A 27,888-nucleotide genomic window follows, 5' to 3' on the forward strand; every position below is an offset into this window, starting at 1 on the left:
GGGTCCCTTTTATGAAACAGTTTTTCTTACTAAATGTTTCTTGTTATTGCGTACCGTTTCTCTAAAAAGTGCTATTTGTGTTTCAACTGGGGGGACTATTTTTTGAAAAGGGGTTTACTAAACTGGTGCATGTTTTAATAAAGTCCCTGTGACTAGATGGTTTGCAGTAAATGTTAAAATGAAAAACGTCACTTCAAAAGAGAGGCTAAAAATTTATTTTCATTGATTAACCAACAGGAAGAAACCCTTCAAAGGGTAAGGGAGGACGAAGAAAAGCGGAAAACAATCACCAACCATTTCCAGGCCACACTGGTTGACATACAGGCACAGATCGAGCAGCAGAGTGCTCGGAACACAAAGCTGTGCCAGGAGAATGCAGAGCTGGCAGAGAAACTGAAGAACATTGTTGAGCAGTGCGAAGGCAGAGAGGAGGTGAAAACTACCCCCTTTTCACGTCATCCACATTTATTTAGAAAAAAAAATTATCTTCTTTTCTTTGAACAGCAATTTTGTAATTGTTTTTTTGTTACTTTACTTGTATTACGTATTTTAATTTACTTTTAAATTGTACTTACTTTCATGTTCCCTTCACTGAAGGAATGGAGTAGGTGAACACTACCCACAGGCCTCTGTTTCTGTCTAGCTAGGTGGAATTGTGAAATATATTCTACAGCCACCGAGAGGCATCCGTTGCCATAACACAAGCAGGGCTGGTTCTCAGATTTCTGGGCCATGGCTGAAAATGAACAGGTGAGGCCCCTCTAATTTGCATAAATTGTAACATCACAGGAAGTGACTTCGCAGGAATTGACGTCAATTGACCATTTATTCTTTGGAATCTTGAAGCATTTTTTCAAGAAGCTACTTGCCTAATGTGGATATTAGTAAAATGGCAAGAACATAAAATGAAAACCCTTATAAAATATTTACATTTCTTTAAATTCTCTGTTAATTGGAAATATAACATATTAATCAAACTTAGTGGAAAAGCCATGCCTAGATCTCTCCAAAGATGAACTCATTGGAAAATATAAAGAAGAGATGGCTAAAAAGAGAGAACAGTTTGTGGCCAGGGGAAAAAAAAGCCAAAAGCTACAATGAGTCAGTCACTGAACAGACAAGTAGTAAATTAAAACAACAAAACAAGATGGCCTTTTGTATAGTAGGATCTCTGTAGTCTACACCTGTAAAGAAAGAAAATCTAGCAAGGTAGGATAGGTACGTTGGGAGACAGTTGTCGTGGCATGTAACATTAGGCTACCAAATTCCCAAATTTAAAGATTTAAAAAATGTAAGTCGCATTTCCCTAAGAACCAGGGAGACAACTGACAAATTTGAAAGGGTACAGAACCATGACACTTCACTCATATTTAGCCAAAGATGTCATAACCAAGTTATGCCTATCTGCAGGTAAATCAATTGGGTCTTGGTTAAAAGTTAATTGAATAAAAGATCCTTTTTATTATCCACAAGTCAGTGCAGCCATGCCCCAGTGATTATGTTTACTGTATTTCTCTCCAGAACAAGTCCTGAGATCGTTCTCTACACTCTTTGGGACCAAGGACTTAGGGGGTCATTTTGACCCTGGCGGTCCGAGACCGCCAGGGCTAAAATGACGGAAGCACCGCCAACAGGCTGGCGGTGCTTCCTGGCCTATTACGCCGCGGTCGCACCGCCGGGGCCGGCGGTTTCCCGCCGTTCTAGCCCCGGCGGTGATAATCCGCCAGGGCAGCGCTGCCCTGGGGATTATGACCCCCCTACCGCCAGCCTGTTTCTGCCGGTTTGCAGCACCAGGAAGAGGCTGGCGGTAAGGGGTGTCCTGGGGCCCCTGGGTCCCCTGCACTGCCCATGCCACTGGCATGGGCAGTGCAGGGGCCCCCTAACAGGTCCCCGGCCAGCTTTTCACTGTCTGCATAGCAGACAGTGAAAAGCGCGACGGGTGCAACTGCACCCGTCGCACGGCCGCAACACCGCCGGCTCCATTAGGAGCCGGCTCCTATGTTGCGGCCTCATTCCCGCAGGGCCGGCGGGTGCAAACTTGGTTTGCGCCCGCCGGCCCAGCGGGAATGTTGTGATGGGGGCCGCGGGAGTGTGGCCGCATTGGCGGCCGCACAGCGGTTACCGCTGCCCGCCAATGTCATAATGACCCCCTTAGTGTACCAATACAAGATAGAGAACCCAATATTCTGCACCCCCTGTTGCAACTCACTGAGCATTATGGCCCATATTTATACTTTTTTAGCACCGCATTTGCGACGCTTTTTGACGCAAAAGCGCAGCAAACGTACAAAATACAATTGTATTTTGTAAGTTTGCGCCGCTTTTGCGTAAAAAAATGGTGCAAATATGGCGCTAAAAAAGTATAAATATGGGCTTACATGTTTGAGGTGCATATTAGGTAATGATCAATCCTGTAAGACTCTCACACTCTTTCATCATGAACTGACATACTTAAGAACACTAGGAAGCTAGGTGTATATAATCAAGACTTATTAAAATGAAAATCCTAACCTACTGCACACAGTATGAATAGTAATTATAAAAGTAAACATGACAGCAGCCACAATATTTGTCAACAGAAAGAACAACAGACAATAGTGTAATTTTTTGACTGTTTTTCTGCATCATTACCCCTGTCTCTATTTTCTGTGACTAACTAAGCTAAATTTAGAACCAAGAGGAGGCCTATTTGAGTTTTTATAGATGGTTCACACATGCATATCTTTCTGAACAATTGAAGTAGTGTTCAATAAAGAAATAACAACTGTATTTCAAATGTACATCTGAATAAATGAACATATATAAACTAAAGGGGGTACCTACAAATAAAAAATACATCAAGATTATAACTGCAGGGTAATGAAAATCCTTTGGCACTTACAACCTCCCTTGAAGTCATGTAAACAGTAAGTTACTGTTCCAAATGATAAAAAAAGGTAGTAACAATACTCCCTCCAGTTATCACCCTCTCTTTTTGCCTGATTCTTCACTGAAATCTTTGACAGGGTTATTTTGGGGAAACTGGAAACCTGGGCACAGGTAAATCTGTTCTTTCCAGACGTGCAATGTGGCTTTAGTCCTGGTGGGGGTACTGTGGAGCAAGCATTAAACCTAACCCTGATTCTTGGTAAATATGTCCAAGCCAGGAGAGAGGGACATATGGCTTTTATGGCTCTCTCCTATGCTTTTGATTTAGTGGACAGGGACAAATTCTGGGATACCGTGGACCTAGCGGGTGATGATCCCCCTCTTAAAGACTTTAAAAAAAATCTTCACCAAGATAACCACATTAGATCTGTTATTCTCAGTTGGGGGATTTAACACCCCCATTCCAGTTAATCGTTGGGTAAGACAGGGCTGTATTCTGGCCTCTTTTCTATTTTTATTTTATGTTAATGCTTTCGATTTGTCTTAAGCTCTTGTACCACCGACGTGCCTAAAATAGGCTCACGACCTGTCCCCGTTCTTCTGTACGTGGGCGATGCTGTCCTTTTTTTGCATTTGGCAAACAGTTTGCAAGCACTTTTAGATAGATTTCTCAGTTTTATGCAGGGGTCGAAGCTTAAGTCCTACAGTGATAAATCATACGTTTTAATATGTGGCCCTCAGAACACACACTCTAAAAGCTTTTTTATGGTTGACATGCCAATCACTAAAATTACGCCCTTTAGCTATTTGGGCATTTGATTTAATTTAATGCAACTCTGTCCTGGAACTGTTTACTTCTACAGCAGGCAAATGCTCCCACTAGTAACCGTTTTTTGGCTCTTAACTAACTAGATGAGAACGATTGACTGAAGGTTACAGAATTTCCTTGCCCCAATAATATGGTGAGTTCAATGGTTGGAAATGATCATGATGATTCTATTTTGGAAGTAGGAAAGGCTGCATTGGATACATCAAGCCCTAAAAACACTGAAGTTTTAACACTATGCCCTGGGTCTAGACCAGTGGTTCCCAACCTTTTGATTTCTGTGGACCCCCACTTTAACATTAATGGAACCCAGGGCCCCCCACCGAACCATCATGGGAATCCGGGGACCCCCGCCTGAGTCATTACTGGAAGCTGGGGACCTAATTTGTCAATATTTGTTAATATGTTTTAATTTTCTAGGCTCTCGCAGACCCCCTGAGAAGGCTTTGCGGACCCCCAGGGGTCCCCGGACCACAGGTTGGGAACCACTGGTCTTGACCATTATCTTTGATCAGTTGGAATATAGCGGGGCTTCGGTCTAAAACAGAAAACTCGGATTGGACGACTTTTATCTCATCCTACTACATAATTTGTCTCCAGGAGACTTGGTCAACGGGTACGTTTCTCATGGATGGATTTACTTCTTTTTGTCAGCCAGCTATAACCTCTCCAATGGGGAGAGCACGTGGCAGCCTTTTATTTCTTGTATCCTTACATCTGCCAAGACTGAATGTGTCTTTAATTTGGTCTTCTCCATATTTTATGGTCGTTTTAGTATCCCTTAGAGGACTAAAAGGTATTTTGATTTTAAACTTTTATAATAATATTCCCTGTGGTCTCCTTATGGGTAGTCTGGAGGAGGTAGCAGATTTTATTGATTCATTTGATGATTTGCAAGGTAATGATCTAATTGTGTTATGGGTTGGCGATTTCAATACTCCTTTGTGTTCTAAGGAGCCCTCTGAACTTTGTGCCTTCCCTGATGAGGGCAGAGAGTCATCCACCCATTTTAATTATTCTGCTGAAGGAGTTGATTTGAACTATTTTTTGTGTAAATTTGACTTGGTACATGTTTTGGAGAAACTGGCTTCAGATGCCTGTAATATACCTACTTTTACAGGGACATCGAAGGGGAGCACCATTGATTTCATACTTATTAGCTCCTCAGACTATCATCTTATTCATGAATTTAAGATTATGCCTCACTGTGCCAGTGACCATAATCCCCTTAGTATTAAACTGGATTTGAATATCAACCAGGTTTCTAAGAATAATGGTTTGAGAGCTAGCACTGTTTATAATACAAACTCTGGCTTACGACTAAAATGGGACAAAATAAATCCAAAAATATTTAATCAGGAAATTATGAGAACTAGGATTGATTCCATTAATATATGCCTGTCCCAGGAGTTAGATCATGAACGTATTGTCCATGAATTTGAGCTAAGTACTGATATTTCGCAAGCCTTAGTGGTGGACAGGCCTCCTAAGGGCCCGGTTGTTCATAGATGGTTTGATTCTGCGTGCTCTTCTGCTCATAAAAAACTTAAAGAAGCTCTCAATGTAGCTTCCCCTTCTCGCCATTTAGTTAAATCAGTTAGAGCCGATTATAATGCTGCTCTTGAAAAAAGGAAATCAGAAATTAGGTTTAAGGCTTGGGACGAACTTTTGGTCGCTTCTGAGTTGAAGGATACAACTAAATTCTGGAAGGTGGTAAATCACCCATATTTTTATGATAATAATACTAATGCTGATGATTGCCTCATTGCAGAGGATGTATGGGTGACTCATTTTAGGAAAGTATTTTGTCCAGTCAACGATGACAATGAGAACCTATACCTGGAAGAAAATATTACTGCACACCCTATCTCTGATTCCGATACAAAGGCCCTGGACATCACTTTTGATCTTCACGAGGTCCTAGGAGCCATTAGTCGGTTAAGGCAGGGAAAGGCTCCTGGCCCTGATGGGGTCCCTGTTGATCTCTTTAAATCTGAACCTGATCTCTGGGGCCCTCTAATTAAAAATGTGTTGAGCAGTGTTGCTAACAGTAATATACCTACTTCTTGGAAAGCGGCTACTATTATTCCCATTTTTAAAAAAGGAAATAGACAAGATCCCTCCTGTTACAGACCTATATCTCTTATTGACTCAACGGCTAAGATTTTGGGAAGTGTGATCTTATCTCGCTTAGAAGACTGGGTGAATGAGGCTCAGATTTTATCCCCAATTCAATTTGGTTTCAGATCTGGTCTAGGCACAGTTGAGCAAGTTTTAAACTTGCATCTGATACTAAGTAAATATGTAATTGCCAAAAAGGAGTCTATTCATATGGCATTTATTGACTTAACTAGTGCTTTTCATTTGGTCAACAGGAAGAAGTTATGGCAAATTATGGGAGCTTTAGGTTGTGATATGACCCTTTTGGAGCTTATTAAACGCCTACACACAGATCTAATGGTGTCAGTTCAGTTTGGCTCATCTGGTCAGAGAACCTCTCCTATTCCGTCAACAAGGGGCGTAAGACAGGGATGTATTCTAGCACCCTTTCTTTTCTTGATATACATAAATGGCCTTTAAGATTCATTGGTAAAAAACGGTAAGGATGTTCCAAAGATGGGCCAGAGACTGCTTCCAGTTTCATTATATGCTGATGATGCCGTTTTAATTGCTCGTACTGCAAATGGTTTACAGGGTTTATTGGATCTCTTTTATAATTTTATGCTGGATCTTGACCTGCAAGTAAATTATTCCAAGACTTTTGTTATGACATGTGGCCCACGTAACACTAAGTCCAAACAATTTACCATGGGAGGGCATATCATAAATAAGGTAAATAATTTTTGTTATTTAGGTATGTATATGAGTTCCTCTATGTCCTGGAGTACTCACCTCAATTTTAAGACCCAACAGATGGTAAGGAATAATGAAGCAATTTTTCGCTTTACTCGTAAATTAGGTCACAGACCTTCTGCACAGATGAAAACACTTTATAACACCAAATGTGTTGCAGCAGTATTATATGGGGCAGAAGTTTGGGGCTATAATAAAGTACCCTCCCTCCAATGTGTCGAAAATAAATTCTTGCGTAGGCTATTGATGGTACCTAAGTGTATAGCAAATATCATCAGTCATGAGGAAATTGGTCAATGTTTTTTGGGGGACAGGGTTTCTATTGCCCCTCTGTTGCTCTGGATTAGGTGTTGGCTGAATCCAGCAGCAAGCCTTGTTCAGGACTGTATTTCTGATTGTTTACAGTTGGACAATTCAAATAGAATTCCCTGGCTTGTGTATTTGCGAAAATCTTTTGGGAAGCTAGGGCTTAGGTATATGTTTGAAGAACCCCAACTGTTAACTACAAATTCTAGGTCTGTTTTGAAATCAATTCATCTTGAGTATACTTCAGATTTGAGATTTTATAGCTCCCTGAAATTGAAATCTTTTGATCCTTATGTCCGGATTGCCACGGCTTCATGCATGGAACCTTATCTGACCTGGTTCTCTTGCTCTAAATCAAGCTCTCTTTTGACCTTTTTCAGATTTAATATGATTCATTTTAAGGTGGCCTTTCCTAAACAGTGTATTTGGCAAAATTACTTACCACCTTGCCCTTGTGATTCTAGATCAAAGCAGAGTACTCTTCATTTTTTTGCTCCTTATATGCTACTTCTCGAAAGGCTTTTATTTTACCCATTTTATGCCAATTAAGACCCATTCATTATAAGGTAGCCCTATTATATTTTCAGTGATTGACAGATATTCAAACCTGTTATCATGTATTAAATTTCATCAGAGCTTCTCTAAGCATTAGGAAACTGATTATTTCGATCTAATCAGTATATGTTTGTGACAGTTTCCGTATAACGTTTCAAGGTAGTTGTTAATAGTTTTTGTTCTGAGTAAACTTTTGTAAATTTTGTACCTCTCTACGATTTTAAATTGTGTTTAGTATACCTTTTCGCCACCTGTAAAGGGGCATTTGGACTGGATGTTCATGTTCTGTGTTTAGGTAAATGTTTTTATGATATTTAATTACGCTCTAACTTATTTATAGATTTGTAATATGTGTCGGTGTTTGTACTTTTATGGCAATTGCCGAATAAAGTTCTTTGACTGACTGACTACAGAGGTCCCAAATGATGGAGGCAGGGTGTGAATCTCTGTTTAGGTTAGCGAGCAACTAGGGTCAAAAGCCTGCAAGAGAATTAATTCAGCTATTTAAAAGTAACTATCTCACTGTGGGCACACATGGGGTGAGTGTGTGAGGATATTTGGAGTTGATTTTTACCCACAGAATCCTGGAAGATTGTCTTAGTTTAAGCAATTCATTAGATATCTCCTGGATTTCTTATATGAAAGGCACTCTTCAAGACTTAAACCTGAGTTGCCTTTTTGAGATTCTGGAGAAGGTCAGCCCAGTTGTTAAGGTCCAAGTAAAGGAATTGTTTTACACCCACCAGGAAAGGTTGAGACTAGCAAAAGGCATTGATATGGCTTCAGTGCAGCTTTAAATACCTGTTTCCACATGCATGGTATGGATCCCTACTTAATGTGTGATAAGGGACCCAGAAAACAGGTTTTATTTAACCCGGCTTAGAGCCTAAACAATTCATTTCTTAGGGGCTTTTCCTGCTCCTGGGCATTGGTTTGCCTCATTACCATGTTGCCCATGTGACGAGACATCCACACAGTCTACCAAGCACTTTATGTTGTTTTGTACATTGTATTCTATCTTCAGAAAGCAGTTTTCACGTCCAGTTTTCAAAGGTAAATACTTTACGTCGCATCTAGAGGTTATTTATTGTACAATGATTAGAGTCACCTACAGAATACTTCGCTGTTTGACTTATATTATTCGGGCATTGAAGCTTAGGAAAAAATATGCTTCAGGATTTTTTTATGAGGGGTGGGATTTTTATTGTTGCTATGTTATTAACGGTTCTTACGATTGTGCTTTGTGGCTTTTCCAGCAGCGGCTGCAGCAAATGTCAAGGGGAGGAAGCGGGGGGATGACAGGGACAGGGAAAACAATAAAAAAAAAAATCTTGCCGTTCCCACCAATTCCTGCCCCCTCGCTCGTCGCTCCCCTTCTTGTGGTGTCCCAGCATCTGCTGGGACACCAGCACAGGCTACCCAGCAATCCTGATGCTGCTTTCATGCTAAACCGAGCATGACAGCAGCACCAGGATTAGTCTGAGCGGCTCAGAGTGCCGCTCAGACACAACCCGGGGGTCTATGCAGTTTCTCCAGCCTCGCTGTTTGACACAGCTGGAGTGGAGAAACCTAATTGCGCATGTGTGTTTGGCCAGCCTCAGATGGCAGACCAAACACGCATGCACACTTAAGTGCACTCTCTCCTCCTCTCACAACCCAGCCCCACCACTCCCTGCACCGCTGGCTGAGCCAGCAGATGAAAAATAAAGCAATAGTCAACTATTGTTTTATTTTTCATCTCCTGGCTCTTAGTCAGGGGGGCGACGCTCCTACGCTATTGCGCAGAAGCCGTTCCTGTTTATTTCTGTACTTTTATGATCGAACACAAGACCGAATAAAGATTGCAAGAAATAAAGGTTTAATGGATGGTTCACACATGCATACCTTTTCTGAACAATAGAAGTAATGTTCAATAAAGAAATAGCAACTGCATTTAAAATGTACATCTGAATAAATGAACATATATAAACTGAAGGGGATACCTAAAACTAAAAAAATGCATGAAGATTGTAACAGCAGGCTAATGAAAACCCTTTGGCCCTTCCAACCTCCACTGGAAGATCAGCCTCCATGAATCTGCTGGCCACGTACTCACATAAGCTCAGTGACTGGCAGATCACTCCATGTGCATTGATGTACCCTATGGAATGCCCCCACTTCTCAGCTAGCACCCTTCCCACAACCCCCTTGACCTGTACTCTACCCCCTTCCTCCCTTCACCTCCCATGAGAGGCCTCTCTTGAGCCTGCTACTCAAAGCAGAAATTTCCCCAGGCTTTTCTCTCACTTCTTAAGGCAGGGGTCTTCAAACTGGGGGGTGGGCGGGCCCCTATAGAGGACATCGGTGGGCCCCCATAGAGGACCTCAAGTGATGCAGGAGGAGGGGGGATTCCAGGCTCTGGCCAAAATAACCGTTATGCTAATTACAGGGCTTTGTTTTAAGCTTAAAAATGAGCAGCAGAAAACCGCCCTATAATGGGCCATCACTAACATGTTTTGTCATTTCAATCCTAGCTGGCAGTATGTGTTGAAAGGAAATAGACTCCAAATACTCTTTAAAACCCTCACCCTCTCTTCTAATATGTGGACACTTTTACGTGTTAATAAGGCCTGTCTAACCAGAATAGTATGTTTGGCATCATGTATTTGATTGCATTTTTGAAACATAACTGCAATGTTTAAATAAGTGTACACATATTTAAACTTTGTCAATTTAATAGAATAAATTCAGTAGGGGCCCCCCATGATTTGTTTTTCCACTGGTGCGGGTGCGGCATTAGAAAGTTTGAAGACTACAGCCTTAAGGTTTAAATACAATTGTGGTGGGAGGAGGCTCACGAAATACGGTGCTTGCCGAGGCCGCCCACTATCATTCCACAAATGCAAATGAGTTGGCTCACTTTGCAGACACAGTCTGATTTACTCTGTGGACACCACCACCCCTTGCTCTTTCTGCCTTTTCCTGCACTCCCCACTTCGGGCCCTACCACGTTCCCTGCTGTTTTTTCCCACCCCTCGGCACTCCCACCCACCTCCACCCTCCCTAACCCCCACTCCGGGAACTGTTTAATGGCGGTCACTGTGCGGCTGTGCAGTGGGCGCACCGTTGGCACGCCAAACGCAAGCTCATCAGTGCCTGGACCAAGCCCAGCACCAGGGACCCTGGTCCTCCCTCCACCGGTCGATACTTTGCCGCCGAACTCAAGACTTGGCCCCCCTGGAATCAGGACAACAACGGGGACAACAGCTGCTACATCTCTTTCCCCCTGATCATGGTGGGACTCTTCACCTACCACCACTTCACCTGCCACACTCAGACCGACACTGCACCAGCACAGCCTCCCTCCAGGCTCACAATGCATCTCCAATGCCTGCTGATCAATGCCTGCTCACTCTGCAAATATGTCACAGAAATATGAAACACCGTATCCATGCTCCAGTCAAACTTGATGTTTATCACCAAGACTTGGCTTACACCTGTCTCAGCACCAGACATCGCCTGCGCTGCACTACAAGGATACAAACTGATCCACAAGGACCGCCACAACAAACATGGAGGAGGCATTGCCATCATGCATAAGGACAACCTCCCGTTCACCACCTTCGAAGAGGAGGAGTCTCACCTCATGGAACAACTAAACTTCAAACAACCAGTAGAGGAATCCTCGCATACAGACCACCTGGACCTCGACCTACGTTCTTCGGGGTCACTGCTGACCTTCTCGCACCCCTAGCCATCCACTCAACAGACTACATGTTCCTAGGTGATTTGGACTTCCAACTGGGCAACCCCAATGACCACGACACCACTAATCTTCTAGACAACATAAACAACATTGGATTTAATTAACTAGTCACCAGACCCACCCACACCGCAGGACACACCCTGTACCCCATCTTCACAGCCAGTGAGAAAATCAAGTTCACCCACACAACAGAGCTTACTTGGACCAACAACTTCCTGGTACATTTCGCCATAGCCAGGAGCCCGGAACCACACCTCCACCTCCCCCTCTCCACAGATGGTGTAAGGTTGCAGATGGTGTAAGGTCACACAGTCACAATGGACCACCGCCCTCCAGCCCATCAAACCCTGCATCTCCAGCAACCTTGAATAAGACGCCAACAACCTCTCCAAATGGATCATCAATGGCGCAAACATAGTCGCCCCCGAAAGCAGATCCGCCTCTAGAAGATCCAGCATGTCCACCAGATGATTCACCCCCAAACTATGCACACACAAGAGAGAGTTCAAAAGGCTGGAAAGACGATGACGTCTCACAAGGGACCCCGCAGACCGCACCACCTTCAAAGATGGGTTAAACAAGTATCATCCCCACCTCAGAGGAGCAAAGAAGGCTGCCTTAATCAGCCGGATCGAGGGAAGCACCAACCGCCCGAAGGAGCTCGTCAAGATTGTCAAAGAGTTCTCCCACCCAACAGCCACAGAAAGTGGGATCCAGCCTTCCCAGACTCTCTGCATCTCTCGTGCTAACTACTTCCATGACAAGATCACAGCCATCTACAGAATTTTCCTGCTGCAACCCACCAACACAGATCAGCTTTTGACTCCATCCGAGAACTCCACCAGCCACATCATCACAGATTGGATGCCACTTTCCACAAAGGAAACAGTCGCCCTCATGACCTCAACCCATTCCGGTTCACCCAATGATCCCTGCCCCCCTACATCTTCAACCTGGGTCATAAGGACATATACAGGTTCCTCATACATATTTGAAACACCTCCTTCAAGACTGCCACCATCCCAGAAACTGGGAAACAAGCAGAGGTCTAACCGCCCCTGAAGAAACCCTCAGCCGACCCCAGCAAGCTCAAAATTTCTCTGCTCCCCTTCCCAGCCAAGGTCTTGGAAAAAGCCATCAACAAGCAAATCTCCAAACACCTCGAAAGACACAACCTGCTTGATCCATCCCAATGCGATTTCTGCTCTGACCACAGCACTGGGACTGTCCTCATGGTTGCAACAGATGACATCAGGAACCTCCTAGACCACAGATGGAAAGCTGTACCGATCCTCCTAGACCTCTATGCTGTGCTCAACACCATCTCCCACTTCAACCTTACTTCCAGACTCCACCACATCGGGATCCGAAGCAACACCCTTAAGTGGATCCATGCCTTCACCTCAGGCCGCACCCAGAGGGTCTATCTCCCACCCTTCATGTCAGAACTGAATCCCGCAGGGATTCTCCCTCAGCCCCAGCCTCTTCAATGTCTACCTGACACCGTTAGTCGTCTGCTCCCATGGACTCAACATCATCTTCAACGCCGATGACACACAACTAGTACTCTCCCTCTCCTAAGAACAGGACGCCACCTAGGAACAACTTCAGCAATGCCATGACACACATCCCCGAATTGATGAGATCCAGCTGCCTAAAACTGAACACCGTGGGGCGGCTCCTGGTGGCTGTCCACACTCGGACAACCCCCAACCCTTGTAGACCACAAACACAACCTAGAAGTCATCATAGACCACAAGCTTACCTTCAAACAGCAGATAAACACCGTGGCCTCCACCAGCTTCTATAACCTCTGCATGCTACGTAAGATCTTCAAATGGATCCCCTTTCAAACCAGAAAGACAGTCATCAAGGCCACCAGGCAATCATCACCAGCAGGCTGGAGTACGGAAACACCCTCTATGCTGGACTCCCCGCCCATCTCCTCGACCGCCTCCAGACCAATTAGAACGTGGCTGCAAGACTCCTCTTAGACCTCCCCAGAAAAGCCCACATCACCCCCCACCTCAGAGAGCTACACTGGCTGCCAGTACACAAGAGCCCTACACATCGCATACAAAGCCCTCCACAACATCGGGCCCAAGGTTATAAACCACAGACTCTCCAAGAATCCAATGCAGCCGCAGCAGAGGTCACTCATTCTCCTAACTCGCTGCAAAGTCCTGGAACGACTTTCACCTGTGAACATCGCACACCCTCCTCGACTTCAGGAAAAAGCTCTAGACATGGCTGTTTGAGGAGTAGACACAGACACACTAGCATCCTCCCAGAGTGCCTGGATACCCCCTGGGGTGACAAGCCACGCTTTACAAATTCATTGATTGATTGATTGCAATAAGCTAGACCAGGCAGGAAGGCCAGGTTATCAAGAGCAAGAAAAAAGATTGTCCCTGCAGATGGCCTCAGCCACAGGCCCATTTGTCAACTACGGCTTCTCTGCCTTGCCTGGGCTTTTTAGCACTGATGTCTTGCAGGATGGCCTACATTTCGTTATCACTTTGCAAGACACTTCACATACTCAGTCAAGGAAAACAATTTTTCGTCTTCCTTTCCATAGCCATCTTTTCTAAATCAGATATTTTTGAAATATATAAGTAGGCTGGCTGGATAAGGTACTTATGGGTAGTATTAGTGTGACATACTGTATTTGAGTCCCTGTACCTTTACCTCTTCCTAGAGTAGGCCCTAACTGCTCGCAATAGTCACCTTTGGAGAAACAAGTTTCTAAAATGAGTAATTCTTATACGTAACAAAAGTACCCACCACAGATGTCTCTAATTAACCACCTATTGCCCCAGGACCCAAAGTAAATATCTGCCAATATACGTTGGCCTTTTTACATTACATGAAAATATTTGGAGAGTGTAAACACATCTCACTACAGGTAGCAAGTGCTGTAAAAACACCTTGACAGAACGATTAACAAGATAAACAATTTGCTACAATGATCTAACACCATCAGTAGATGTGGCCCAGTGGTATGTTTTAGGCTCTACCACTTTACTCGAATACTCGAATATACTGGTAATAAAGATTGTATTATAAATCCAAGCAGGGTCCACAACATGGTGACATTTCCCTGGAAAAGTCAGTCCCATGGCTTTGGCATCAGAATCACTGCCACCCCAATGGTGGACCAAGAGACATAGGCCCATATTTATACTTTTGTAGCGCCGCATTTGCGTAATTTTTTGACGGAAAAGAAGCACAAACTCACAAAATACAATTGTATTTTGTGAGTTTGCACCGCTTTTGCGTTAAAAGGCGGTGCAAATGCGGTGCTAAAAAAGTATAAATATGGGCCATAATTTGTAATCTAACCTTCTCATTTGGCCCACTTTTGTACTCTTTGGCAACCACTTTTTGATCATATTCTTCTGTTCCTAGTTTGCTCCAAGAATGAGTGCCTTTATAACAATCTAAAAGTTTCTAGTAAGTATGTGGTAAAAATATTTGCACTGTTTATTATCTTGAGAGTTTTAACAGTGCCCGGTCTCACTGTCTAGTCATGAAAATGTAGTAGGGTGGTAAAGTTGTAGCTTTCGGGGCATGCAGTACTGTGGGGGGTATTCAAGGTGGGGCCTCTTCAAACAGGAAGCAGTGCTATTCGACCACTGTGTTAGACAGAGCTTCCATAAGTGGCATGTGCAAGGTCGCAGTAGCTGTGAGGGGACTGCCATCAAAGCCATGGCACCAGTGAATTCTGAGAGGAGGAAGTGATGTAGATTGCTCCACTTTGTGCCCTATGTTACACTGCTCCTCTCACTGTGACACCCTTGTGTTAGCTTCTTTGCCCTACAGGGTTAGGAAAATGGCTGCCTCTGCTAAATGAACTCTATTTGAAGAGGCCCAATTTACATCCAAAGGCTAGATGTTTTTTGCTATCAAGCTTGAGGCCATGAAGTGCATGGGTCTGGAGTCATGTCTCCTTTTCCACCATTTTGGAGACAACACCTTTCGCCGTCTTCTTGCCTAAAACTAACCTATGTGCTTGGTTGGTGGGGAGGTTATCAAGAGCACGTGCTATCGTCTAGTGTTAAGCTCTACTCAAGTCAGTTGGTTAATGCACCCACTGCAGAGATCTTGACAGAACGAGAATTTCACAGATTACAATCCTGACATAGTTTTTTCACCTCTTCATCTCCGCAAGGTCGATGCAAACTAATTATTGCAATTTTGTTAAGAATGGCACCTGCTTTGAAGCGCTATGAAATGGCAGAACCTGTATTACCAAGTGCTATATAAAAAAATGAGTTATTTCCAGACTGCCCCAACACACACTAGTTAAAGAACTCTAGGGGAGAGGATGTGGCATAAGGGCCAGAACTGCCAACTTTGGAGCTGGGGAACACAGTCAGACTTTCAGCACCGGCTCAACATCCTGTGATCTGGGCAAATCACTTATTCTCCCCTTTCTACCAAAATGAATGTGTTCTTGTGTAATTTAACCAGTGCTCATGTAAGGCACTGTGATACCTTCGTATTGAGTTCACGCTAACTGAACTCTGTTTGAAGAGGCCTACTTTACACCCAAAGGCTAGATGTTTTTTACTATCAAGCTTGAGGCCGTGAAGTGTTGGGTCTGGAGCCATGACTCTTTTGCCACCATTTTGGAGACAACACCAAGCTCAGCATTGTAAGCACATTGACTCACCGGAGCAGCAAACCAAGAAAAAAAAGTCACCCAAAGAACAGATAAACACAGCAAAGCGTAATTATACAGTAGTTAGTCCATGCTCCCAAAGAGAAAAAGGAGGGACAAAGAGGCATGACTGACCACTAGCATGCAAGGATTTTTAAATGATACTGTAACGAACAAATGAAATGGCTTGAAGTCCACAGAAGTAAGTATGCTAACAGTTTACAAGAGGCCGTATGCTTACGCTCTACCTCAAGAGAATACAAGATGGTCCTACGAGATCTGTGTATTTATTCTCTCAAGAGTATAAAAAAGCCAGAACCCACCTCTGTGAACAACAGAAGAAAAACCCCAATATGGGCAAAAGCTCTTTCTTCTTGTCCTAGCTCGTAGCCAGGTCCAGATAGACCTCGTAATGAAAAGTCCCGCATTTATTCAAGGCAGCACAGAGGCTCACATGATGCAAGGCAGTTCAGTACTGCACATGTGGGCCCTTAGAAGTGTAAATAAATACACATTTGCAGGACATTGTATCACTCAAATCCTTAAATCCTAAATGTGGAACTTAGCACTAGGAAGAGGAAGAGAAAAAAGGAAGAAGGGTAACAGCAGAAAAGAAATTCCAATAACTTTCAGTGAGTTTTTACACCCCTTTCAAGAACAGGCCTAAAAATCACCCCTAGCCACACCATGTGCAGCAGTAATGTCATTTATTGCCTTTACGTCCACTCTTTTGGGTGTGCACCATATAGCATGCACACAAACATTTAATGATGAATCTTTTTTCCAGCATCTTGATAAGGTGTTTAAACATCGTGATCTTCAACAAAAGCTGGTAGATGCCAGAGTGGAGCAAGCGCAGCAGTTACTGAAGGAGGCAGAAGAACGCCACACTCGAGAAAAGGACTATGTGAGTGTCTGTCATTCTTTCGATGTTCGTTTTATCTTACACACATATCTACTGCTTAAACGTTAAAGTCATGAACTCTAGGAACATGGGCATCTCCACCCATCTGTAAGACTTCAAGACTGTTGTTTGATTTTGGGATTCCTGAAGGTGTTTACAGTTTGAATTCCAAAGTTTATTAATTTCATTAATCTGGTGATTGGTGGTTTAACAGTCTGATATATTTCAGAAGGTTTAACACAAATGGAAAATGAAACACACATATTTTGCACCTTTTTGCTGCTGGCATAGTAATTGATTAATCAAATCAACTCAAAGGGTAGACATTTTACTTTAGTCTATTGCCTGCTATTTAAGTGGTAATAATGGTACCTTATAAACAAGAAGGATAAGACACACTAAACATGAATGCAGCAATAGGTGAATTGAAATGTATTCAAATATATAGTAGTGTCTCAGACCTAAAAAAAGACATCAGTTAATATGTTGTGCATCTAAGGTTTATGAGCATTATGCTGTATGCATGTGCAGTTTCCTCTGAAGGCTAGGCTATACAATATTGTGTCACACAGTTCTCAAGCTTTGAGATCCATATGTGAAAAGTTCATCCCTACCCAGTTTTTTTGCACTCTGGTATGTGTAGTCCTGAAATTGTAACTGTAATGAGACAGACAACACTACAAATACCAAATGGAAATTAAAAAACCTGGGCCAGACAATCTATTCATGCATCGACCTGTGAAGCATGGAGAGCTCTGATAAAGGCAATAAACTCTTCACAATCTGACCTCCAAATGCTCAATTTTGTTTCTTTTTTGGCTTCTCATTGGTGTTCCAGTGTCAAACTCTACAATATCTATTGGAATAGCTTCCCCGTCAACAAGAACGGCTGCAGAAAATTCCATACTGTATCTCTGCTCATCTGCAATAGGCTGTAAATATTTAGGGCCAGATTTATCATACTATTGCATTGCCCTTGCAACACACATGATGTCGCAAGGGCAATTCAACACTAAAGTCAGATTTACCAAGCAATACATGGCCACCTTGTGTGGTTCTGCATTGATTGGTAAATCTGAAGTAACGCAAGGCAGCACATGCCACTGCCCTGTGTTACTCTGCACGGGGGAGGTGTGCCAAGGGTTGAGCGTGGGTGTTCCCAAGGCATCCACCCATGGATTTTGGCACATTCCCAGATTTGCCAAGGCTGGTAAACCTTGGAATACGACAACATGCTTAGCCTTCCCAAGGGAGGCACAATGTCTTTATTTCTCTTCACTGTTTCCTGTTTTCTCTTTCTAAGTGTGCATTTTGCAGCTCACTTAGCACAGAAACAATCCTGCCTGTAATGCAGGTACCCTTGCTATTGTGCAAGGGTGTCTGTGTTGCAGGCAGGTTTTTTGTGCAGGAAGGTATTCTTTCTCATAGCTGGGGGCATAACAGTTGCCCATGGCTATTTTTTAATGTATTTCTTTCTCAAATAAGGCAATGTTGCAACCAGGCTACACGTGACTGAAGAGACGCAATCATCGCAAAACCGGTCTTGGGTTAATTGTGTTCTGGTTCAGGAAAGACCTGGTCTGGCTGTTTGGGCTGGACTATTCCTATTGGTGCAGAGTCAAGACTGATTTGCATATGGCTGGGTCCAAACAGAGGTGGCATGGTGGACAAAAGAACAATGGGTTGGATATTTCCCCAAGTGACTGCCGGAGGTTAGATTTATTGGAAGCATTCCTCCCATCTCCTTTTATATGTTTGATGTAAGGCCCTGAGTGGCAAGCATATGCTTAGACGTGGGCCCTGTGCTCAAAGTGCCACTGGAACCGACCTACACCTGACTGAAAAAAAACAATCATGGCAAAACCGATTGTGGGTTGTTTGTTCTCTGGTTTTGAGAGGAGCTAGCCTGGTAGTTTGATGGGGCTGTTGCTGTTGGAGCAGGGTCAAGACTGATTTACATATGGCTGGGTCCAAACTGAGGTGACATGATGGGCAAAAGAACCATGGGTTGAAATACTACCCAAGCAATTGCCAGTGGTTAGACTTAGTCCAATGATTTTTTCTCATCACCTTTTGTGCTTTCAATGTTACTTGTCAGACATGTTTCAGTCATCTCCATAAGCATCAATGAATGTTTAGTTTTTATGATTTTATTTCACTGTACAAAATATTTACATGCTTTTAGTCCAAAATCACGTTGAATCGATGTGCATAAGGCAACAACATCGATCAATTGTAATTAAATTATAACTGCCACTCCAAGAGACATTATGTAATTAGCATAGTAAATCAGTTGTATCACATAAATAAGGAATTTGGGTGTTATTTAGAAATTAGTGGAAATGGGCATTAGCTATAGATGGCAGAATACTCTGTCCAGCCAACTGACAGTCCACCCTCTCCATCTGGAGTCTGGCCAACAATCATGTTTCAGCCGGTGGAGTCCCCACTAGCCCCGCTGGCAGAAACCTTACACTGATGACCCAATGGAGAAGTACCTCATTGGTCTATCGAGTACTTAATCACTGACCAGTTCAATGGGCAACTAACCTCTAAATTGGCACACTGTATGGTAAAGCATAACATACACAAATATGAGAAAGAATTGTTTCCTACTGTAGTTACCTCTTATTGTGTTTCTCTAGCATTGTTCTATCATTTAAAGGTGTTGTAAAGATATGTTCTTGCATATCTGTCTGTCTTTCTATATGTGGTTTGTGCCATTATTACATCATGTCCTGATCAAAGTTTTTTCTTAAAATTGGGGTTTCCTGAAGGCTCAATAAAATAAATCCAAGTTTCCCAAAATCAAACTTGCATACGGCTGGCTCAGACGAGGACATAGTGGCAGGAAGGGGGTAGCCTATAATGACAATTTCAACAACTTGCTTCTTTTTCATCAATATTTTAACAGTTACTGAACCAGGCAGCCGAATGGAAAATACAGACACAAATGATGAAGGAACAGGAAACATTACTGAAGGCACAGGTAAAGAGTTCTACTATCCTTTATGGATTTATAAACCTTTTCTACATATAACGAAATATAACTAACTAATACTACACAGTTAACACTTCCATTTGGAACGTCATTCATTTTTAAAATTATGATAGTATTCAGAAATAAGGAGGACATGTGGGGATTGTCCTGCTTGCTTAGAGAACGGTTTCCAATTAAAGGCCAGGAGAAGGCATTACACATGACTTCTATGAGAAATATTATGTAGGTTCAAGAACGCTGAAGTGCAAAGCGAAAAATGGGGAAGGTTGAGGAGTATAGCAGTGAGTTGAAGGTTTCAGGTCTTGGTCAATTGATTGGATCTTAGTAAAGAAGTAAAAGTAAAAAAGATGCCAGCCTAAGCTTATTGATAGGCATTATTGTAAATATAGGGTGCAGAAAAAGTGAACTAGTGGTTGAGGCAGAGGAGTGGCAAACTTGAGAGATATATGAGGAACTGATGCACAGTAAGGAGTGCTGGTGACATTATTTTGTACCCAATTTATTTAGAGGACAAGTTTGGCTGATATTAGAAGCTGTAAGCAAGAGGTCCTTCACTACAGAAAGTGGTGCTGTGTTCATGAAATAGAGAGTAGAGCACTTAGATGCAGTAAGACAGGACTGAGTGAGAATACCAACTCATGAAACTCCATGACACTCTGTAATGCTGGGTGCTGTGTAGATTCTGGAGCAACAAATGGAGTGCGAAGTAGAGACATATATGCTGAGCATAGGGTTTGCTATGACCCAATGAATGAATCCAAGTGTATGATTCACCATTCATCATTCAATCACAGTATGACTTTCAAGCACTCTTGTGGTGGGATTGTTAAGAATTCTATTGTGGTGTGTTTCTCAAGAAGTCTTTGTCGGAGGCCATATCAAACACATCTCTTTTAATGTCATGAGCGGAATTTCAAGTTAAGGATGAAAGTACAAAATTACCATATATAACTTTATATTCTATACACAGATTGCTCTTTATTCTGAGAAGTTTGAAGAATTCCAGGGTTCTTTGGCAAAAAGTAATGAGGTTTTCAGTACCTTCAAGCAGGAAATGGACAAAGTGAGTATTACTTTCATCATTGGATTACCACTTGGATTCAATTAAGAGCTTTAACTGTCTCACTGCTGGATTGTCATATTTATACTCCAATAAAGTGGGATTTCTTGCTACAGTGGATCTTGATAGACATATTTTAATAGGTATTGGATCAAGCAAGACCATCATTTCATGTGTACATTTTAAAATGGCACCAAAGTACTTGGAGTGCCAAAAAGTGCCTCAGCAGGTATTATAAAGTTTAGGCATAATTTCAGCTCGTATGATGCGGAGAGAGAGAGACTTTGTAACTGACATGTGTTATACCCTATTCATAAATCCATGAATCACATTAGCTAGCAGAGAAAGCATGTCTTATGTTGGTGTGATTGGGATAAATCACCCCTCTCTATTTCATTATTGCAGTGAAAAATATGCCTGCAATAACGTCTGTAAATGTGTTTCTTTTAATGCTAAAATGTTTCCTATGTGACATATTCTACACTGACTTGCACAATGCCCAGTATACTGGTGGTACCGCCGCTCCCATTGATTAGAAGAGCTTTGAGGTCTACTAGCCCACGTCTATACCTTTTGTGCCCCCTGCAGCTGGACCCAATGAATCTTTTTTCAAGAAAGGCTCGAAGAGCTACTTCTACTTCCATGAATTTGGCAGAATTTTTTTTAGTGTAAAGGAGTGGTTTAAGCCTTGTATTGTCAATGTGAGACACTTCGAGTGACACTTACTCATGAGTAAAGCACATCAAAGACCAGTATTTTAGTGCTTGTTGGAAGGTTGATTATTAGTAGTGGTGAGTGTGCACCTTCCACTAGCAATAAGGCCACTAACGCAATATAAGGTCCAGTCAAGGTCTCAATACATTATCCCCTGGCGCAACTCTTGGTAGCTGGCTGTGAGCAGGCAGGGTTAACTTAGGAGACAGGTATGTAAATCATTTGAAAACATCAAGCAATTAAAAAGGTAACACACAATAAAAATCCCACACCAATTGATGAAAATAGGAAATCTGTTTACCTTTCAAATGACACCAAAATAAAAAAGATCCAATATAGGGACCAGAGAAAAGATTTTTTAAAGATTAAACACTTTCCAGTGCTTGAAAACCTACAGCGCCAGCTTGGAACACCTGATTGCGCTTGACATGGGACAAAGTCAAAGTTTGAGGCCAACCGTGATGGAGCCCTGCTTGGATACACTGTGCAGGAGGCCTTGGTCAAAGTTTTACCTTCCAACTTAGTTGTTTTTCTGGAGCTTTTTCTCTCGTCATCAGGCAGTGATGGGTAACTAACCTACACCCTGGTCAACCCCTGGAAGTCTCATCGACGGGGAAAATCTCTAGAGCTTCAGCGGGACATACCTGGAATTCAGGCCAGGTTGCAGTTCGTCTTCTGCAGCTTAACTCTCGTCAACAGGTCGGTCACCTGATGGAGCTTTTTCCAAAATTTGCTCAAAACGTCTCCAAACATCTTCCTGAAGTTCCCCTTGATGGTTCAAAGTGTCCAAAACACAAATCCAAGAATCTCTGAGACAGCCCTTGGAAGTTTGGAGCTACAATTCCCAAGTGCACCTGGCCAAATCCTTAAAAGTCCACTGGATGCACTCCAGGCTGGGGACTCCTTGAGGGAGATGGTACAGGGAAGTTCTGTTAACCTGCTACTTTCAGAGAGTCCACTCCTTAATCCTTTTAGAAGAAGGGTAAAGTTCTGACGCTGCAGTTCCCAGTGTGCAGCAAGAGCAGTCCTTCGGAGTGCAATCCTTTGTGGTACAGACCAGGGTTCCAGCAGGGTAGTCCTTCTTCTCCTTGTAGTTTCAGACAGCAGATCTGCGCTGCTATGCAGCTCTCATATATTTATTCAATCATCTGGTGTGAAAAGCAGGGAGGCACCCCTGTCTAATGAGGTACGGGGTGCCACCCAAAAAAATGACAGCTTCCTCCAAAGTGTAGCATAGTCTCCCGCAAAGCACTGCACATTTACAAACTCAAGATGGTGCATTCCTGTCCAGTAGAGCAAAACCTGGCTAATCAAACCCACTGGTGTGGCTCATTCCCATTAACATTCCCCCTTCAGGCCTTCTGCAAATTCCATTCCTGGGCCTGCCATCTGGCTGGGGGGGGTACAGGAACAGGGGGGTAGGCCTGGCTGGTATTCCTTACTGTCCTCTTCTCTTTGAATCCCAGTTTGATTTTCCCAGCCCCCTTTCTGGCATGTGCTCTGCAGCTGCACAGCTCCCCCACCAGATAACCTCTGCTCTGTGCAGGTCACTTATCACCTCATCAAAGCAGCTTGGTTAAGCCTGTTAAGGCTGACCATTCAGGAGGGGCTGTTAGAAGGATGAAATGGGGCCCACAGAAAAGAAAGTCATATAACTTCTCTTCTGTATTAGTTATGATTAATTCAACAGTGGCACCTTGTTGGATTTATCATTGCCAATCTTTTGAGCCCTTGAATGAAACTTTTTAGCTCCTTGCTAGCAATATTTATACTTATATCAAATATTCCAATGTTAGCCTTTGGCTCTACGTATCTACAATGGGGAAACACAAATTGGGCAGTTTTTTCCTCTCCAGGGAATATAAAACATCTTTTATAATGTCGATTGCATATATTTTACTTTCGAAGACAGCCTGCAAAGCAGGGTTGCCTTTAAAAATGACAGCAGGAAAAACTGCCATTGCCAATTATATTTATACCTAAGTACCATATACCTTTTTGATCAGAGCACTGGCCCTGGTTAGCAGAGCCCAAGGCAGAGTCAGAGTCAGTTACCGCCAGTATCAGTCAGAAAAGTTTGGGGTGAACAGGGCTAAAATGATGATTTCTTTCACAGTGCTTTTCTGTTCATTTTTTTATTACGCTATCCAGACATATTACACAACAATCAAAATATGCCTAAAATAAGCTAACCCTATTGCTATTGCCAATGATTGTTAGCAGTATCAGATCACCTAATAATAACAATCATTTTGTTGTGATTAATGTTTCAATTCTGAAAATATAAATCTGTGAATTGAACATTACTAGGTCTGTGGAAGTGTTAGTGCTCTTTATTTATATTCTTAAAATATACTCAGACCAAAGTAACTTACATATTTAGTTGCCAACAACATTTTATATAGGTAAATGGGAAGGCAGACACATGAATAATTAAGGGTTGACAGAACCCTGCTGAAATTCAAACACATGGTCAGAGGTTTTTACCTCTGTAACAGGTGCATAAACCGACTGAACTATCTGCAGAAGAAACATAGGCTTGGATCGCTCCGTCCTTCCCTGAGTATCCCTGCATACCTTATTGCAGGGATTCACACCTATGGTCATTAGTTCATGCACCTCTACAGTATGTTCAAAAACCCACTAGGCTATCTGCTGAGAAGGTTCAGGGTCATCTTCTCCTCTCTTTCCAGACTATACTCCAGAACGCAGAAGGCAAGGGCAGCCCTGCATTTAGTAATAATAGAGGAGCTGTCCTCTCTCCTGGCTTTCTGTGGCCGTAGTAGGTAATGCATCATATGGTGTCTCTTAGTAGGTTTTCATGCCTTCTCCCAAACAGGTCTCTTCTGCAGCCTCGGGTGAGATGCTGACGATGTACATAAACTGAGCACACCACACACATGCATATATAACTATCATACTATGTGCTCTGTAAAGAAGCCATTGATTGGAAGAGTAGATTCTCCAAATATGCTTATAAGCCACTGATCGGCATTGTGAAAAGCTCTCACTACAAATCGTTAGTCCAGAGCTCTCTATTGTGCTCCATCATGAACACCCATCCACAATCTTAACTTACCCCAGATGCGACTCAGTGCACAGTCTCAGCTGCAGCTCCAACTAACTCCTCCCTCCAACCTGAGCATCATCTCGCTGGCAGCAGGGAATAACAAACAGACTTCACAGCCTGGCTGGGGGAGTACGACTCACTGATACAATTATTTATAAATTAAATAGCTTAGCCGATCCCAGGACTATTTTCAAAGCAACTAGTTACCTCTCCTCGCCCTAGGCCTGGCTATTAATAACTACCTGAGGCAGTACAGCATGCACGCTAGCTGCTGTTTACATTACTCAACACAGCTTCCCGCACAGAGGAGCTAGTAATTATGTGTAACTAGTGTATTTTAGTGCTGTGATGCAGACAGCAGCACTAAAATGTGTTAGTCTAACCCTTTATATGTGGTACTTGCCAGGCCTGGGACTCTGTAAAACCACCTAAAGGTCCTGTAATTTAATTGCTATCACGTTCCTCACACCTTTCAGGTAGACTCACTTTACTGCAAGGCAGATAAAAAACATGTTTTACCCATGTTGCATGGAGTCAGCTGTGGAGTGGGTGGACGTTGGCTTAACACTCGAACACAGAGAATGAAATTGGGATGGAAGAGTGTGTCAGTCATGGTCACAAGAAGGACATGGGTGGATACTGTGAACTGGCAATGGCAAAAGATCTATGAATTCACATAGGCCTTGCCTTGGCCCTTTGATTGGCACAACGTGGACTTAGTGATCAATAATGGGTCCTTGTTAGACCTGACATGCCTTTGGGTGGTCACCCCTAACTTTTTGCCTGCCTCCCTCCACTTTTTGGACCCTGTTTTGCTGGCTTTTAGACTCTGCGCACTTTACCACTGCTAACCAGTGCTAAAGTGCATATGCTCTCTCCCTTTGTAAACATGGTAACTTTGGATCATACCTGATTGGACTATTTAATTTACTTATAAGTCCTTAGTAATGTGCACTATATGTGCCTAGGGCCTGTAGATTAAATGCTACTAGTGGGCCTGCAGCACTGGTTGTGCCACCCACTTAAGTAGCCCCCTTAACTTTGTTTCAGGCCTGCCATGGCAAGGCCTGTGTGTGCAGTTTCACTGCCACTTCGACTTGCCATTTAAAAGTACTTGCCAAGCCTAGAACCCCCCTTTTTCTACATATAAGTCACCCCTAATGTGTGCCCTAGGTAACCCCTGGAGCGGGGTGCTGTGTGGGTAAAAGGCAGGACATGTACCTATGTAGTTATATGTCCTGGTAGTGTAAACTCCTAAATTCGTTTTTACACTACTGTGAGGCCTGCTCCCTTCATAGGCTAACATTGGGGCTGCCCTCATACATTTTTTAAGTGTCAGCTGCTGATCTGAAAGGAGCAGGAAGGTCATATTTAGTATGGCCAGAATGGTAATATAAAATCCTGCTGACTGGTGAAGTCGGATTTAATATTACTATTCTAGAAATGCCACTTTTGGAAAGTGAGCATTTCTTTGCACTTAAATCTTTCTGTGGCTTACAATCCACATCTGGCTGGGCTTGGTTGACAGCTCCTTGAGCATTCACTCAGACACACCCCAAACACAGGGTACTCAGCCTCACTTGCATACATCTGCATTTTGAATGGGTCTTCCTGGGCTGGGAGGGTGGAGGGCCTGCTCTCACACAAAGGACTGCCACACCCCCTACTGGGACCCTGGCAGACAGGATTGAACGGAAAGGGGACCTGGTGCACTTCTTAGCCATTCTTTGAAGTCTCCCTCACTTCAAAGGCACATTTGGGTATAAAACAGGGCCTCTGCCCTACCTCATCAGACACTTGCTGGAGGAGAAACCTGAACCAGAAACTATATCCTGCCAAGAAGAATTGCCTGGCTGCTCAAAGGACTCACCTGTCTGCTTTCTACAAAGAACTGCTGCCTTGCTGTTGGCCTGCTGCCTTGCTGAACTCTTGTCTGGCTGTGAAAGTGCTCTCCAAGGGCTTGGATAGAGCTTGCCTCCTGTTCCCTGAAGTCTCAGGACCAAAAAGACTTCTCTTTTTCACTTGGACGCTCCGTGCGCCGAAATTTTCAACACACAGCTTGTTCCGCAACGAGAAAAACGCCGCACACCGACGCTGATCGATGTGACGCCTTGGGGACGACCGGAACTTCGCTGCACGGCCTCGCAAGGACAACGGCGCCCGACCTCCAGAGGAGAAATCGGCGCGACCCCTGCCGTGAGAGCGAAACTTCGACGCACAGCCCCGCAGAACGATGCGCAGCCGGAAAACAAGCAGGAGAATCCGCGCACAGACCCAGGACATCTGGTAATCCCCGCGATCCACAGAAAAAGACTGTCCGCGCACCGGAAAACGACGCACGACTTCCCCGCGTGAAAAATAACGGCGCAAGTCTGTGTGTGCAGGGGAGAAATCGACGCACACACCATTTTTCCACATATCTCTTCTTCTGCGGCCCTCTAAGGAGATTTTCCATTCCAAACCAGGTACTTTGTGCTTGAAAGAGACTTTGTTTGCTTTTTAAAGACTTAAGACACTTTATATCACTTCTCAGTGATATCTTTACAAATTCACATTGCAACTTTATTCGTTTTGACCTACAATTATCCTGATAAATATTATATATTTTTCTAAACACTGTGTGGTGTATTTTTGTGGTGCTATATGGTGGTATTTTATGATTTATTGCACAAATCCTTTACACATTGCCTTCTAAGTTAAGCCTGACTGCTCGTGCCAAGCTACCAGAGGGTGGGCACAGGCTAATTTTGGATTGTGTGTGACTTACCCTGACTAGAGTGAGGGTTCTTGCTTGGACAGAGGGTAACCTGACTGCCAACCAAAAACCCAATTTCTAACAGTGCTGATGGGGGATGATATCTTAGATGTCCAGTGTGTTAGTGAAATATTGACTGAAATTTATGAATGTTGTAAATGTGAGAGTCTATACCCTTTGAAAAGTGAACTCAGAATGTTTGTGCAAAAACTTGTGCAGGATGCGTTGAGAAACAAGGGTACAGATTACTGTGTAATAAACTGGATTCAGTATTTTATATAATTACACATAACACTTGGAAGCAGATTTACTTTTTTGGTGCAACACAAATCAGCAATCAAAGTTAATGTAATACATTGTGAAAAGTGAAAACTATTTATTAGAAAAATTCCCTGTTGCCCCTATCTGCTGTGCTGGTACATTATAAAGGCTGCTTAGGGCAAGCACAACCTTTGCACCATGGTACAGAGGTGTGTGTGTGCTGTCTAGCATAGGAGTTGAACCAAAAGCATACCCTTCCAGCACAAAATCCTATGCCTAGACAAATTCAGATTCTGAAACTTTCCAC

At 43.2% G+C, this 27,888-nt stretch overlaps 1 protein-coding gene across 1 annotated transcript in view; it reads left to right on the forward strand.

Moving 5' to 3' along the window:
* TXLNB (taxilin beta) overlaps nucleotides 1-27,888 on the forward strand; it is a 106,277-nt gene that overhangs the window by 60,907 nt on the left and 17,482 nt on the right. Inside the window, exons 5-8 of the mRNA XM_069234304.1 lie at nucleotides 238-432; nucleotides 16,604-16,723; nucleotides 19,635-19,709; nucleotides 20,692-20,784. Coding sequence (XP_069090405.1) covers nucleotides 238-432; nucleotides 16,604-16,723; nucleotides 19,635-19,709; nucleotides 20,692-20,784 — 483 coding nt within the window. The remainder of the gene's footprint in view (nucleotides 1-237; nucleotides 433-16,603; nucleotides 16,724-19,634; nucleotides 19,710-20,691; nucleotides 20,785-27,888) is intronic.

Source organism: Pleurodeles waltl, chromosome 5 (genome assembly GCF_031143425.1).
Source record: "Pleurodeles waltl isolate 20211129_DDA chromosome 5, aPleWal1.hap1.20221129, whole genome shotgun sequence".
NCBI lineage: Eukaryota > Metazoa > Chordata > Amphibia > Caudata > Salamandridae > Pleurodeles > Pleurodeles waltl.